Source organism: Psittacula echo, assembly GCF_963264785.1.
Source record: "Psittacula echo genome assembly, chromosome: 5".
NCBI lineage: Eukaryota > Metazoa > Chordata > Aves > Psittaciformes > Psittacidae > Psittacula > Psittacula echo.
The window spans coordinates 3,880,841-3,897,672 of record NC_137739.1 but is presented as its reverse complement, the minus strand read 5'-3'; the positions used below and the strand labels follow the sequence as shown (position 1 = coordinate 3,897,672).

Genomic DNA, 16,832 nt, shown 5'->3' with positions numbered 1-16,832 from the left:
CCTGTGGCTTTAGTCCCTATTAGCAGTTTCCTCTCCAAGGTTACTAGACAAAAAAACACAAGCTTTGCCTCTTACCAGAACGGCAACGTGGTGTTTAGTCTGTAAGAAAGCAGTGCTGTCTATCTCAAACCAGATGAAAACACCTCTTCCTGCAGCTACTCCTACCTCTGACATAGATATTGGCAGGGCCATGGCCAGCCAATTACCCTGGTCCTAGGAGAGTCTGCATCATGGCCCTGAAACCTCTAAGGACGGTGGTAGAGCCTTTGCAGGCAGTGCTGTGGCTTCTCATCTTGGCCCCGTCTGCAAACCCTTCCCTTCGCTGGGTGTTAAGGGGTTTTCCAAAAGAAGGCCTGGCAACAGTAAAGTATTTCTGGAGTCCTCAAACACATGCACCCAAGCAAATCTTCCATGCGAGTCTCTTCATGGACAGAGGAAAGTCAAAAGTGGACAGCAATCATCATTAAAATAACCAAGAGGATGCAAAGAGCTACGTGTCATTATTCATGGAGGTAACAGCGAAACGTCTGAGGCTGACAGATGACATAAAGAAAAGTTATTTTGCCTACCTACATAACAATGGTCAAGGTTCAGGTTCATGGCTAGTGACCCTCGCTGAGAAGTGTCTGCCCTACAACCAGCCAACCACTTTGCTTCTTTAGTGCAGCGTGAGAGCAAATGCAAGAGACCGACACAGACATTCAAAGCATCATGGATAGGGGCAGGGGTGAAAGGGTTGGTCAAGCAGCTGCAAGGAGAAAGTGAGCACTTCTAGAAAAGCTGAGGTTATTAATCGGTTTAGTATCAGGGAAAGCCATTAGAAACCCTATTACCCAAATATCCCTTTAAGTAAATGCTTTGGAAAAATAACGAAAATAAAAGCATTTGCAGGAAAAAAAACTGTAGCAAATAACCCCTCCCCACCTCCCCCTCCGTGCCCACCTCCCACCCCAGGGGGTTTTGCATCTTTGGTTTCCCCACCATTAAAGGACACCCCAGAGGAATTTACAATGCGTTTCCCCATTTGTTCCAGATTGCCCAACCTCCTCCCATATTCCCCTCCCCTCCCTAGATAATCCCATAAAACTGGGATTATTCCTCTTTAAAGCAGACAGGTTACTTGTAAGACAGAGCCAATTAGGGCCAAGTGACCTATCTGCTTACCTGGAGCAAAACCAAGAAGCAAACCCAAGAAACCCTCCAGAACTTAGCAACTAAAAGGGATTGATATCCTCAAAATTTCCAACAGCAGCAAAATAAACACAGGGAAGATGCAGGAAGGAACAGGGAAGGGAAGAATGGAAGTTAACGCAGACTCTTAATGGAAATGTGGCAGTCTCATCTTTACATAAAATCCCCTATCCCCAGAACTGTCTGGCTTTAAAGAATGAATTTTCTCTTTAAACATGTATTAACTCTTTTTTTTGGGGGGTTTTCTTTGAAATGCATTGGTGGGTCCAGCCCAAAGCCACATCCAACCAAATCAGCATCTTTCTGCTGCCTTTAATAGCTTCAATTACCTCTCTTTGGAGGTTGGGTTTGGAGGGGAGAAAAAGCAAAGAGGTGCATGGAGGAAATCAACATCCAAAAAAACTAAGGCAAAACCACAAAACAAAAGCCAAACTCTCCAGGCCCTTTTCAATGTGAAACACTAAAAGGTTTTTGCTGCGTTCTGTAGCTTGGATGATAACAACTGGGGATGCTCTCGCTTAGCATTCAGCCCCAATGCGCTGCTTCTTTCAGGAGCTGAGGGCTCATTAAAATGACCTTTCCCCATGATTATTATTTAATGAGTGCACTCTAGAACAGAAACCCCTTGTGTCTCCGGAGGGAAAGGCTCGAGTAATCCCTTTTCCCACTGAAGTCCTAATGACAAGCTGACAGGAGAAAGCTGCGTGGAAAGAACAGGGGATGAGGGTGAAGGAGGGAAAACTGCGGAGTCAACTTCAACGCAGTAATTGCCACATCCTTGGACACCGTGGGTTATGTGGAATAAAACAATCGCCACCCAAAAAGAGACACAAAAACAGTTTTTATAGTTAAAAAGGGTGATTTTTGGCTGTTCAATAATGGGGACCTTACAATCACAGCAGAAACAAGGACCAAGCGCATCTACGTTTTATCTGCCTGCTTCGAGAGTCTATCGACAGAGAAAACAAACTGAAAACGAAAGAAAACCACCGAAACCGAACAAAATATGTATTAAATAAAAGGGGATGGGGGTGGGGAAGGCCTAGGCTTTACGTGGACAAAGGCAGCAGGGATATTTGAATAATAGAGAGTACCCCAGACTAGGTTAATTCCAGTTCTACTCATGGGGAGTGGGAGCAGGAGGGGGATGCAGAGCAGGATGAAGTGAAGCGGCAACCTAATCGGCCTGATAAGAGACACAGCAAGAGAGACAAGGTACACAGGTTTAGTTAAAAATGAACTCGGTCTGTTTAATAAAAGCTCGGTATAACCAAATCGCAAGTACAAACATCGAGTCACACAAGCCACACAACAGTATCCCAGGATTAAAAAAAACAGAGGAAAAAAGAAGAAAGGAAAAACAACAAGGAAAAAAAAAAAAAAAGGAAAATGATTAAAAAATAAAAAAGCTCCTTCCAAACTGCTCATGCCAACAGAAAATAATAAGAAATAATAGTAATAATAATAATAATAATAATAATAATATAAATGGTGGTGGTGGCAGCAAGGAAGAAAGTGAGGGGAAAACTGAAGGGAGGAAGGGAACAGGAAAGCAAGGAGAGGTGGACACTAAACCCCAGTTGCTATAAAAGCTCTAAAAGAGCCAGCCAGTCTTAATATCACAACGATAAAGGTACAAAAAGGCTACCAGAGAAACGTGGGGCTGATACAGCAGGCTACGCTGCCAACAACAAAGATGGCCGCCCTGGCTCTGACCATCAAAATGGCTGACCCCGGCCCCCCGCCCGCTCCCACACAGCCATGGCAGAGGGGTGCGTGTGGGGTTGCTATAAACTAATAACCTTGATCGAACGAGTCCTCCGAGGAGTCGCTGAAGGAAGATCCCGCCTCGGCCTCCCGCAGCAGCAGGCAAAAGGGCTGCTTCCTGCCCGCGGCCGCCGCCGCCGTCGCCTTCGGCTTGAGCGGCCGCCCGGCCGCCGTGCTGCGGGGGGCTGCCTTGGGGCCGCCGGCCGCCCGGCCGCCCTTCCTGGCTGCCGTGCTGTAGAGACTGGACGGCCGCGGCTTGGGGGCGGACGGGGGCTGCGCTGGCCACTCGTCCCTCAGGGATCCGTCCTCCTCCTCCTCCGAGTCTGTATCTGTGGTCAAAGCAGGCGGGAGAGCGTTACCTCAGGGAACGGGGGGTGTTGTGGTGTGTGGAGAGGGGCGAAGATGGAGGTGGCTGAAGGAAGGACCTCGTGCCACCATCTTCCAGCCCTGCCGGGTCGCTCCATCACAACCCTATGGCTCCGAATGCAGATGAATACCAGGTTGCTCCATCACAACGCTATGGCTCAGAACGCAGATGAATACACACAGCGTTACATGTTTCCTTCTTTCGGTCAGGAACAGACACTCTCCACCTATGCCAAACGCCTCCTTAAGACAAGATGCAAGGAGTGTTTTCAGGAGGAGAAAACTGAGGTGGACATTTCATGGAATCACAGAATGGTTTGGGTTGGGAGGGACCTTAAAGCTCCATCAGTTCCAATCCCCTGCCATGGGCAGGGACACCTTCCACTAGAGCAGGTTGCTCCAAGCCCCATCCAATCTGGCCTTGAACACTTCCAAGTCCTTGAGCACTTCTGCTACGAGGATGTCCATGGAATGCACAGCAATGCCAACAACCAGGCCATCAACCTGGTTATGTTCAACACTGACCTACATCTCCTTCTCTACGTGAACCCCCTCTCCCAGTGGCTTTTCAACATGGGCAGCCAAAGCAAGCCAAGCAGGCAACACATCTGACTCCAAATGCCTACCTCTAAACGCAGCACCTCAGACACCGCAGCAATATCAACTGCACTAAAGCAGAGCAGGGACCAAGCTGCTCCCCAGTCTGTGAACCATGGCTCTACAATGCTGTCAAGCCCCACAGGCGCTGAGAAGATATCCAGTGGTCCCCTTTTGGCATCTGAAGGTGGTACAGAAAGCATACGGTACCCCTGGAAGCACTAAAAGCAGGTATGAATTGTCACCTCCCCTCTTGTGAACGCACCATTGGCTTCACAATGTTACAGGGAGGCAGTGGGGATCATTCCAGCCTGTGAGCAGCAGCAGAAGCTCTCCAGCATCAGGTTGGGTATCAGTCCCCACATCCATCGCGCTGGTTGTGGAGAAGAAACAAGGGATAACTAGTTTAGGAAGCCCAAAGCCCAAATATGCAAGTCATTCTGGGCTTCACTCCTGTTAAATCTATGGGAACAGGATGCTCAGCTCGCCCTCTGGATCGCTGCCCAAGGTTTTCAGGACTCCAGCTAGAAAACCAGGAGGTTAAGAGGCAGAAGGACTTGGCATCAGTCCCGTTTCTCCTCCTCCACAAGAGCAGCCCACCAGTCATGGGAAGTAGTGCCATATGCTCGACCTGCCTCCCCACATCCATCACGCTTGAGTGACCCAATGACAGGCCCATGCCTCCCCTCCCCATTAGCTCCAGAGCTCCCAGTTTAGTGTCTGTCCTTGGGAGTGAAGCTCATTCAACAATAGAAGTATTGGGTGGTGTGTACAGCACAATCTGCCAAAGGCTGTGTTCAAGTCCACTGGCTCCTATTTTGCCATGTAAGTGGCTCATTTCACGCCAAACATTTGTCCCCTTGGACAACCATTGGCTCATCACCTTTTCTAAACTGGTGTTGCACTGAGATGTATTTGTTATGTGTACAAACACCCTGTAAGGGTTTTAACATGGGACTTAAATAGCTGCAAGCAGAGGAAAGGACAAGTGAGCTAAGATAAATACACAACCAGACCTCAAACCACAAACTCCAAGACCCTCTCTGCCCTACTGTCTGCTTGAATTGTTGAAGACTCTTTACCTCCACTTTAATCTTCCCAACACTATCTGCAGTTCAGATTTTCCCTTCTCCAACAGGGGTCCCCAGCTGCGCTCAGCTGCAGGAACCTCTGCTCAGGTGCACTGTGGGTTCAGAAATGGCCATCAGTACACACAATGCCGGGGTGAAATGGATACTAATGAGACAGATGGGAATGCTGCACACAGTCAGCCAGGAAACAAGCCACAGCTCTTAAGGGCAGGAAGATGTTCACAAACATCAGTGCCCCCTTCTCCAACTGACTCAACAGCATAATCCTAAAGCAAATCCCACCCAGCTCAACAAAAGACTTGGAAACTGAGCTGCTAACCACCTCCTGGAGGAGAGGCTATGAGTACTCATCTGACAGGCAGAAGGAGAGTGTCTGCTTCCACTGAAAGCAAGAACATGGGTCAACCTTTTAGTTTAAAGCATTTTTCCCCATTGATGATCAGAACAACATGGAAAAGATGCACTGATCCTGGCTACCTCTTGGACAACAAGATGGGTGGAGAACTCATGTTGACCCCAAAGATGCAGCAGCATTGATTAGCCATGAAGGAGGTCACTTTTCACCCATGAGCAAAACCAGACCTCTTCCAAGAGGCCAGAAACACCCACAAGCCCCCACAAAAGATAACACTGTAAAAAGAGATAAAAGAGGGGTTACTTACTATAGGAGTAGCTGCTAACTTCAGATATCGCTGGTGAATGGGAAACCTTGAGCTGATTTTTGACTTTTAACCCCACCTCCATCTTCTTCATTTTGGCAGCCACTTTGGTTTTACCTTCCTTGGTGCTTTTCAACGACAGGCCCAGGTTCTTGGCCAGGCTCTTCTTCTCCTCCTTGCTCGGCAGAGCCTCGTGGGGTGGCAGGTACCTGCTGCCACCTCCACTAGTTTTGGACTTGCCCCCAGAACTGTCAGCAAACTTGAAGGGGGATTTGAGCTTGTCTTGTTTGGTGAGGGACAGAGCCTTGTCAAGCTTGCTGGCCAGCTGCTCCTGATCTGATGGCACCTTCTTCTTTTTGAGCTTTAACTGCCGAGGCGAAAGGAAGAGACACAGGTGAATACAGAGCAGCTATCATGGCAGACCTGAGGGGTTTTTCTAGCCCTCGTAACAGCCTCCAATGCACTAAAGGTAGGAAGGGCTCAAATGATAATCTTAAGCCCCAGTTGCCGTAACCCACCACGGTGCTAAGGAGGAAGATGTCAGCAAACAGCACAGCTTTACCCTTATCAAGCACTGCAAAACCACAAGATTAACTTTGAAAACCTGCGTTTTCTTCCAAAAGAAGTATGTCCATAGAACACTGTATTCTGGAGTTCTTTTTGCTTAACAGCTTCTGGGGTTTAGGTGACGTTTGGACTGGTTTTACAAGCTTTTCTCTAAATCACAAGGATTAAAAATCTTCTTTACCCAAAACACCAGCCAAATAAATATGGATTTCCACATAATCAACCAGCCCCAGAGGCTGGGATGCCAAGACGACCCAAAAACCTCTCAGCAAGAGCATCAGCACCACTGCATTACAGCCAGTGCTTACACCATTTTCAGTACTTTCTTGCTTCTTGAAGAAAATAAACACACTTTACATGTGCCACAGCTAGATAACAGCAGCTGTAACTCAGTACTTTGCCTGTGTGCACTGTGGATTTCAGCAGCAGCTTAAAGCTCCAGTAAATATCTCATTGCCTCACCAGGAGCAGAAGAAAACCCTGTGTTTGAAATAGCAGCTAAAGCTCCCATTCCTTCCTTGCTTCAGCAAGTTCATTCTCCTCCACTGCCTCAATAGGCAAAGGGGTAAGACAAGCACTGCTCTGAATTCAGAGCTAGTGCAACACTTCAGTGCTCTGGCTGGCTTGAAGGTGTTTGCCCCTGCTGCCTACCAAAGAGGCCCGACCTCCATAAGCCAACATTAGCCTTTGCCAACAGCCCTCCACTTCACAGTCCACTCATGAAGAGCTTCTGAACCCGTGTGAACTGAGAGCAGATGCTCTGAGATCAGGAGGAGTTATCCAGTGCAAGCCAACACCAGCAAAGCAGCAATGAGATCCTTTGGCCTGTGGCTCCACGTTCCCCATGAGGGCACTGACCTCATTTGAGAAGCTGGGAGCCGCATCGTGCTCTTCCCAGCTCTGGTTCCTCCCTTTCATCTTGCCACTGCCGCTCTCCACATCCTCGTCCTCCTCCGGGAGGGCCCCTTTGTGCCTCTTCTTCATGCCCTCACCAGTCTCAGAGTCTTCGGAGAGCAACAAGGACTTGCTCAGTCTGCAAGCCAAGCAGAGGATGGGTCAAGGTGGGGGGGGCTTTCCTCCCTGTGATCCCCACCAAGCTCAAAAGTGAGGTTAAGTGCCTTGGAGGACAGTGGGGATCCTCAGTGAGAGTCTACTGTGAAGTGACAGCAGTTTGGACAAGGTTTTCCACCAAAGACGAGAGCCAAGGAGCCCTTCTTGCACACTCCTGGCCACCAGCATAGATGAGGGTGCCTGGAATCAGAGACCTGCAGGGTGGTCTCTGAAAGGAACTACTTGGTGTCTTGAGTAACAGCCACCAGACGCTGCCTGATTTGGCACAGAGCAGCAGAGGGGAGGACACACAGCTAAGCTGGCCCTGTAGGTCTTTTCCACCTCTACTTTCATGGACTCTGTAGATGCAGAAAGATTCCCAAGGCCCAGGGAGGTGCCTCACTGCCCACACACTTGCTCTGATTGCTTGGGTATGAGCAAGGAGGTGGTAAGGAACTGCCACACAGGGTGAGACAGAGGAATGAGGACACTGCAGGGACTGGCTCGCTTCAAGGACAGGCAATTTACCTCCACGTGAGAGGCATTTGTGAGCTATGTCTTCAGTCTTGCTACAGGATTTAGGGGGGAAAGGAGAGGGTAAATAAAGAATAATAATAATAAAAAAAGAAATAAAGTAGGTGAGACTAGAAGCACATCTTTCACTGCTCCCAAACTGTCTCCAGTAACTATCTGATGGATCATCATCAGTCAAAACCTCAAGACTTCTACCACACTTCCATTAAAAGCTCTCATATGCCACCTCCTTCACGCTAAACCTCCTGACCTTGGTCATACCACCACCACAAAGCCACTAAACACAGGGCAGCCTCCTCAGCTTCCAGGCATCTTCCCCTCCCCTGCATCCTTCTCTGCTGACCTCCACAGACAGCTCAACCAACACTTCAGGCCCTGAACACTGGCTGAGGATCTACCTCCATCTCCCACATCAAGCTGATGAAGCATTCCTCTGATTTCATGCACACGCAACGCCACCATGCATGCACACACGCGCAACTCCAGCCACCTCCGGATGCCTCCAGCCTGTCCAGCCACCCAAACACCAAGAGCCGAACACAGAGCCACCAAGAGGACAGGTTGTAAGCAGCACAAGGTCAGTGGGAGCTGGGCACCTGAACCTGATCTGCAAAAATACATAGCAGCTTGGAGGTGCCTTCCCATTGGGAGAGACTGGGCCATACACGGATGGTTAGATGGCCAACAGTGGTGAGATTCAGGCATCCAAACAAGAGCAGCTGGACTTGTAAAAGAAAAAGCAGAAGAAAGACTGATCCAGACCCTTGAAACAGAGAAATCAGGCGAAACCAACTCCCACTGATTAAGGGGACAGAGATGAAGACAGCAGAAACACCGCAGAAAGGCCCTACAATGCACGTTAGCCCTGTCCTTCCAGGTCGTGGCACCAACACCCCTGCCATCAGCTCTACAGCACCCGCTTGCACCATCTGCTCTCCTGAGAACACATCAGGACACGCACCCCAACACCAAAAGCTCACCTACAGCTCCCTGCCCAGCCGGCAGCTCCGCATCACCTCAGCGCTCAACTCAGCCTGTCCTACTTGCACCCAACACCATAGACACACGCTCTACCAGCAGAGTGAGAGGACGTTGGCACCCTATTCCCATTGGAAGGACACACTCAACGTTAAATACACACGCTTCCACAACACTGCTGCTGCTAGAGACCAGCCTGTCACTGCAATGCCACAGCGAGCCCCTGCTGCATCCAAGATGCTGTCCCCAAGTCAGACCCTGGCGCAGCGACCCTGCCATTTTCCCGTCTTCCCCATATTCCAGCCTTACTTTCCACTCTTGCTGTCACTCTTCCCTCTCTCCTTAATGGGTGACAGAGCGCTTGATCCAAGTTTCCTCTTCCTGGGCCTTCCAGGGCCTCTTCTTGCCAAGCTTCTACTTTTCTCGTCATGCTTTTCCCTTTAAAAAAACCACACGCTTCACTGTTAACCAAGGCAACAAAAAAAAAACCAAAAAGGCAAAGAAAACAAAAAGCAAAGTCAAATTTTGTAACCAAAAAGCAAAAAGAGGAAGGAAAGAAAGAAAAAATAAAGGAAGTAAATCAAAAAAGAATTCAAAAAAAAGGGGGAAAAAAACTGAAAGAAAGCAAGCAAGAACAGGAGCCAACCCAGAACCTTCTCCTGTCACCAAACTGCTAAACTGAGCTGCTGAAGCCAAGGTTTGTCTCTACCACGGTCTCCCAGCTGCATTCACCAGTGCTCAGGTTGTCGTGTCACATAGCCTAGGAGTGTGCAGTGCAAAGCTCTGGCGGGCCGTACCAGGAGGAGAGGAGACAGGGAGGGAATGGAGGGCTGGTCTCAATCCCGGACCGAGGAAGCAGCCTGCGACTTACTCGGAGTCCCTGCGGCGCTGCAGCTTCACCAGCTCCCGCTGCTTCTCCTTGTAGCGCCGCTGCAGCTCCGCCAGCCTCATCCTGTAGTCCAGCTCCATCGCATCCATGTTCTCGATGGCTGATTTGATGGAGTACATCTAAGGTGGAGAGCACGAGGGAGTGAGAAGGTCAGGAGATGCTCAGGCCCTCAGACTGGGGTGGTGCACACTGGGGTGCTCTTGCAGTGGCCAAGATCTGCAGCCATCCACGCTTAACAGTGGAGCAGAGCATCTTTGCCCACAAGCACAGCCCTAGAGTGGTACCCAAGCAAAAACAGCCAGGCGAAGATGTTCGGTGGCTTATGCAAGGGAGAGTGTCAGCTCTGAGGGACAGCAACACTGGGAAAGAACCTGCAGGGCAAAATACACCCATAGAACTGTTTTTCCGTATTTAACAAGACGGATCAAAATATTCCCTGTCTTGGAGCACTTACTTGCTGGGTACAAAGGAATCTGTCAGCCTCTCCCATGGGGAAGAGTCAGCAAAGAAAAAAACCAAGGAAAAACCTTCCTGCCACTATCTTTATTTATCCCCACCACCACCAAAGCATTAACAGACAAGTTCTTGCTGGCTCTGTATTACAAACACCACTTCTAGGGCTGCCCAGGGTTCTGCTGAATTCAATGCTGTTGATTCAAAAACAAGGGAGAAGCTAAATCACACCACAGAGACTCCCTGGGCAGCTACAAACAAGAGTGAGGGAAGCACCAGCTCACTCTGGGAATGCAGGAGGGCAGCACAAACCCGGTGGCAATCCAGGGCTGGAAGAGCAAGCTGTGGTGAGTGGATGCACTGTGGCTTTTCAGGCTCAGCCACACTCAAGAGCTACTTACGGGTTCGTCTTTCTTCTGCATCCAGCTGTACTTTTTGTTGGGATTCAGCTCTCGAGGCAGCCGGATGGTTTTCAGACTTTCCATAAAGGGGGTGGAAAGTACTTCCATGAGCATGTGGGTGCTGGCAGCCAGCAAACTCTCCAGCGTTGGCCGCACAGGGAAACTCTCTGGACCTGCTGGGAAGGACAGAGAAATAAAGCTATAGAGATTCACATTCCAAGACTGCTCCCCTCCAGGAGACACAAGGAGAAGATGATGTCCCTTTCAGGACCATGGCAGCCCAAGGAGCCTCCCAGCCACCCCTGGCTCCTATTCGAGATCTCCTGTTGTGCCCAACCATGGTACAACTGGCAGTTCCCATCACGTCTCACCTCAGGAAGTTACTGGAAGGTGAGATTCTTTTCAGGACCTGCCAAGCTCTTGGAAAACATCATCAGGAGCTACCGGGGCCTCTAGTGCCAAACCCCAACAGACTGTAGACTCAGTGCCTGCCAGAAGGGTGTTACCCTGGCAGCTCTCAGCAAGTGGGGCTCCGTTTCCGCTACGCATACCACAAACTGTCTAGACATGGCGAGGGCCTTTGGAAGGGGAGAGCAGTACAAAAGCCACACGTAGCTCAGCCTACTGCAACAACAACCTTGCTCCATCCCCATCCAAAGTACCAGCCGCTCCTGCAACTCGGAGTAATGCTCTCCTTGCTGCCTGGTTGAAGTTGTAGGAGATGCCACCCCACACAGAGAACATGGGGACCATATGCAGGGAGACCAAACTCAGGGCTCACAACTTACTTTGCATTTCTTGCTTCCGTTTCTCCAGCTCCATCTCTGCAATTTCACTGAGCAAAGTGATGCCTTGCAGGAAGGAGTGCTCCAAGGCCTGCTCAGTTACCACCTCCACCTTCACCTGCGACGGAGTGACACTGGTGGTAGTCAACAAGGAACAAGCCTGAGGCATCTCTGTGGCAGCCACCAAAGCATTCATCCCAGCTAGCGGGTCGCCCGGCTTGATGTCCAGAGCTGGGATTTGGCCAGAGATTGCTTCTTCCGTGTAGGAAGGGATCTCTGGCCCCTGCTCCCCCTCCTCAGGGGGCAGGCTGGGAAACTCCCTTCCCCTGGTCACATCAGTGCTCTGTAGATCCATAGCTACAGAGGCTTCCTCCTGCTGGGGTGCCAAGTCCATCTCAGGCGGCTCATTCTCCGTGTGCACGAGCAAACCGTCATATTCCATGTGCATGGAGCAGGTTTCTGCTCCATTCCCAGTCTCTGCCTGAGTCTCTGGTTCTGCAGGGCAGGCCACAACCTGGTAAGGAGGTGGGCAGCTCTGGAGGTCTTCCTGGTCCTGCTCCATAGCACCCAAGGCTTCACCTTGGTGCAACAGGAGATTGCAACTGTCAACGTTCTGCACTGGGACGGCTGCAGAGGTGGTGATGTTCAGAGTCCCCATGTCCTGTTCGCAGATGCTTTCTTGGCTTTCCTCCATCTGCACCTCTGATTTCACCCTCTCTTCCAAGGACTCCTCTTCTGCTGTTGCTTGGATGGGCTCTAGTATTTTGGACGGAGACAGGCGGATAGGCTTGACCTCTGGGGAAAGCTCCATGTGTTCAGAGCCTTCAGCAGGCAGCGGGACGTCAGGAGCCAGGCCATCCGCATCGGATGCTGCGGTGGGCTGCAGGAGGTAGGGGTAGTGTCTTCCAAAGGAGGGAGGCAGGGACTGGAATGGATATCCTGGGGGGATCTCTGCAAGATACCAGCAGGGACAGGCTGTGTAACGGCTGGGTCTCCAGAACACTTTTTCTCTCACTAAGGTACAGAAGTGGGGTCCCTTTGCTTCCATCATCTCTCATCTCTCCCTGTCCTCAAGCAGCACCTGCTTTGGGTACCTCTCTCCTAGCCAAGCACCCCAACACCTTTCCAGCAGTCTCCTGCAACTCTTGCATCCTTCTCCCACTGACACTTCAGCCCTGGAGGAACAAACCCAAACTCAACCCAAGGGAAGAAGACAGCCTACAGCCCCAGGTCTCCCTGCAACCCAGGCACTGATCCCAGTCCAAAAGACCCAGATCCCAGACCATCCTGGTCCTTGCCTTTCCCCTGCCTTTTAGAGGAGCTACACGGTTTTCTCTAGGGAAAAGGATGGAAGCAGGAAAGAGCCAAGGAGAGAAAGGAAGGCAGGCACAAATACAACGGGACTCTGCCAAAGCAGGGCTCTCTTACCTGGGAACAAGGCCTGATATGGACCAGCAGCTTCTTTTTCCAGCTCCAGGTCTTTCTTCTCCACAGTCTCGGGTGCCTCTTCCTTTGGAGGGATGGCAGGGGCAGGGGGTGGAGAGGCGGGGGGCGGGCTGGAAGGATGGGAGCTGGGGGTGGCAGGGTAGGAGTAGGCTGGCTGCGAAGGTGGCTCCTCCATCTTTTGGATCACCTCAGCTTTGAGCACAGACACGGGTGAGGCCCTGGGAGAGAGGGGAGGTGGACTCACAGCCTTGCTGTAGGACGTGGAGGCGCTGGGAGACAGCACGGGTGGTTTCCGGTGCACCAGTCCCGAGGCAGAGGAGGGAAGGCCTGATTTGGCACTGTCCAGGCTCCGCTTTGTCACCTTCTCTTCCATATCCGCACGCTGCTCGTTGGCCTTCAATCTCTCCTGCGACAAGAACAGAGCAAAACTGAGCACAACATCCCTACCTGCTGCTGGGAAGCAGCACACACCTCCCACCAAGCAAGACCTACACATGATCTTATCAAACACGCACTGGAACAAAGCACTCCTTCCCCAGTGCAACACCATTTTAAGGCCAACCTGATGGAGGGTGACACTGATCTGTGACAGCGTTCTCTACAATTCCCAGCTCCGGGAATCACGTGAAGGGTGTCTCAGCTCTCACTTGCAACCAAAGCAAACAGCTTCTATTTCTAAGCCCTCAGCTCAGCAAGCACACATGTAAAACGAAGGCTGAAAACCAGATGATCGCAGTAAAAATTAAACGGATGTAAAACACCCAAATGAAAGCTCACGACTTCCAAAATCATTTGGTGAACGGGAGCTGGCTCCAGGACCCTGTGTGATTGCTGCCAATATTGCAGCTGCTTCTCTGAGCTGCTGGAGGTGATCAGGGATGGAACCACTCAACTAAACAGAGTCATCCCTAGGGAAGGAATCACGGTTGTGCTGCCCTCCTGACAGCACTGCTCAACGGCTCTACACCCTGTGTGCCTCACATCCCAGGGACCAGGGTGGCATCACTCAATGCATCCATACGCTTCAGACACACCACACAGGCACAGCTGCTTTTTCCCACCTCCAGGATCATTTCATACCCAAGGAAGCCCTGGAGAACGTACCACGAGCTGGGCACTCCTCTGCAGCTCCATGGCATGGGCCGCTTGCTGCTGCAGGATGTACAGCTCGTGCTGTCTCAGCAGCTGCTGATGGGAGAGGAGCTGGAGCTGGTGAGCGTGCTGGAGAGAGCTCCTGGTCGGGGGGTACATGGCCGGCCACAGTGGGGGTGCCCGGTCCATCAGCTCCGCTGGGGAAGGAGCAGAGATGCAGTCAGGCAGGCAGGAGGATGGGGATGAGTAGAGGATTCAGGATCACTCAGGGCAAGTGTCTCAACCCCTATCCCAGGGAATGGGGAATGCCAAACACTGGGCTATGCAAAAACGCAATGGGGAAAGCATGTCGTCTTCCTCTTGGCAGCCCTACTCCCACCATCCCATGGGTCCTGGGGCCATCTGACTGGCTTTGCTTTCTAGGTACCCCTGTCTGAGCCCACGAGTAGGCTCCCCTAACCAGGGATTCCAACTCTGCGTGGTCCTGCAGGGGATGAGGCGCCACTGCTGAAGATTACACATCTCCATCTCCAAAACACACCTCCCGAGAGGCCAGCTCACCCCCACCCTAGTGCTTACCAAAGTGTGGCAAGTGCTCGCTGGGGATCACCACAAGCTGCCCCGACTGCGGGTCTCTGGCAAACTGGTAGGCAGAAGGGAGAGCTCCCCCCATGGCAGGGGGGAAGCCTGGAGTCATGCCCTGGTGCAAGGAAGGGTGACCAAGTCCTGGGAGAAGAAACACCACAGTCACAACAGCTCCTACCCACATGAGAAACCATCTTTTAACTGCTCCAAAATACCCCCTTCCCCTTTGATGAGGCAGCAGCCTCACTGGGCACTAAGCAACACCTCTTCTTGGACTGCATTGGTGCAAACACCCCATGGATATACCATTGTCCCCCAGGACACTCACCATAGGGATGGCCAGCCAGCCACATGGAAGGGCTCCCTGTCCTGGGAAGCCAGGGGTGGGCTGCCAAGTGCGAAGCTGGATCTGCAGACCAGCGCCCAGAGCCTGTCAGTGCTGGGCCTCCTGTGACCATGAGGTTGGAGTTCAAGCCATTCGTGGCGCAGCCGGAGGGGTGTATCCGAGCAAAATCTGCCAGCTCCTTGCTCTCTCTGGCGATGGAGGAGGCAAGAGAGACAGTGAGAGGTGGTCTGAGTGCTGCAGGTTAAATGCACAGCTGCTGGAGGAGCCCAGGGGCATGGACCACTCTGAAGAATGTGTCTGCGACCCAGGGTCAGACACTCAAGGAGAGCTGTGATGGAGGTGGTTAACATCGTGTCCAGAATAAAACATCCCATCTCTTCATCCCTTTGGAGCAGGCATAGATTTGCAGCAGGATCTGCCTATATAACCCCATGGTGCCCCACTCAGTGCTCTTCTGGTGCCAGCAGGTACACCAGGATGGATGCAACCCTGTCCCCTCTCCGGAGAGACTCCATCTCCCTCCAACCCTCACCTGAGCAGCTTCTCCTGATCCCGCTCCAAGCGCCCTGCCAGGAGGTGGCTGTCCCGGTGGCGGCTCCTCTCATCCCCACAGTCATCTTCTGAGCGTCCGTGCCCTACGAGACAACCCAGCACCATGAGACACCAGGAACAGTCTTGTGGAAAGCTGTCCCCTCTCCTCTGAGCACGGAGAGGCAGGACCCTGGGAGTCAGCACACCCAAATACCACTGAGCCTAAGACCATTATGAGGTTCAAGTCCTAAAGGCCTTGGTGAGGCTGTCTATGTGATCAAGATATTCTCACTTGTGAGTGGTTTGATCTTCCTGTCTCCAAGCCATCAAGGGACCCACGTACCAGGCCAGAACAGCCTCCCAGGACAGGACACCACCCGCCTGGGAGCACCAGGACCAACAGGACTACTTCTGCTGAAGGACAGTGGCATATTTCCCATCCCAGGCCCAGCTAAATGCCTGCATCAAACCACACATCCTTCTTAACGCATCTTGCAGGGGTCCGGATTTTATCTCTGCATCTTCTGAAGCACCTTCTGCTCCTGTAAACCAGGCTGGGAGCAATGGGTATGCTCTGAATCCCTGTTCTTCTGCAACAGGCAGAACCAGCACTAAAGACCCTCACGAAACCAGCAGGCACCGCTCCGCACTTCAACCTGTTAGTGAGACTCTGCTTCTCTCCTCCCTGAGCCATGCAACAAGAAAGGGGCTGGCGAGGCAGTGACACATATGGCAGATGAGGGCAAGAGTCCAAAAAGAGGGGCTGGATGTTTGGCTGGAGAAATGGCTTGTCCAGAATCAGAGCAGCTCTCGCAAATACAGCCTGGCACTGCGGCAGCTGCGTCTGCGAGAGGTTACGAATCACCTTCACAGGAGCAAACAGCAGTGCCAGGACCAGGTATTGAAGCCACCCATCACTTAATGCATCCAAGATCTTCACCCAATCTGCCTGATTTCAGGCTCGCTTTTCCCTCTTTTTCCCCCCCAGCTTCTTTCTTGCATACACATTTTCTCCGCAGTTCCCTGCTGCCCCTCTTCATGCTATGCTCTGGTGATAAGATCCACACCTAAATCCCAGCCCCGTTTGCAGTGAGCAACCGGCCGGTCTAAGGGGACCAGGAGGAAGGTGTTTGCTTTCCCCCCTGCTCCTTCCCTGCCCGGGCAATGCTCTGCACCCCACAGGGCTCAGCAGTGCAGCACGGCCTCGCATGGCTGCACCCTGGCTCCCCACAACCCTCATCAGGGTCCTCGCTCTCCCATCTGGATGAGGTTTGGCACACAGGAAAGCATCTCAGAGCATCAAGTCTCTCCTGCTGACAGGCAGCCTTTTCAAGGAGGGCTCCACTGTGTATTTCCTCAAACCTGGACAGCCCATGGTTTCTTTGCTGTCAAGTCTCCCAATTCCCTTGGCTCTTACTGTCAGAAGGAATCCAGGAACAAGACAACATCTCTCCCAGCTCTTCTCCCCAAGGCTCCTTCCATGGACTTCAAGCAGAAAGCAAAG

At 51.8% G+C, this 16,832-nt stretch overlaps 1 protein-coding gene across 1 annotated transcript in view; it reads right to left on the bottom strand.

The window, feature by feature from the left end:
* Positions 1-16,832, bottom strand: part of TNRC18 (trinucleotide repeat containing 18) — a gene marked incomplete at its 3' end in the record, with an annotated part of 51,934 nt that overhangs the window by 14,706 nt on the left and 20,396 nt on the right. Inside the window, exons 4-15 of the mRNA XM_080617725.1 lie at positions 15,330-15,432; positions 14,780-14,985; positions 14,446-14,592; positions 13,879-14,063; positions 12,757-13,180; positions 11,332-12,279; positions 10,544-10,719; positions 9,672-9,808; positions 9,110-9,238; positions 7,097-7,271; positions 5,675-6,038; positions 2,994-3,287 (exon numbers count right to left, since the gene is read on the bottom strand). Of these exons, the coding sequence (XP_080473851.1) occupies positions 2,994-3,287; positions 5,675-6,038; positions 7,097-7,271; positions 9,110-9,238; positions 9,672-9,808; positions 10,544-10,719; positions 11,332-12,279; positions 12,757-13,180; positions 13,879-14,063; positions 14,446-14,592; positions 14,780-14,985; positions 15,330-15,432 (3,288 nt within the window). The remainder of the gene's footprint in view (positions 1-2,993; positions 3,288-5,674; positions 6,039-7,096; positions 7,272-9,109; positions 9,239-9,671; positions 9,809-10,543; positions 10,720-11,331; positions 12,280-12,756; positions 13,181-13,878; positions 14,064-14,445; positions 14,593-14,779; positions 14,986-15,329; positions 15,433-16,832) is intronic.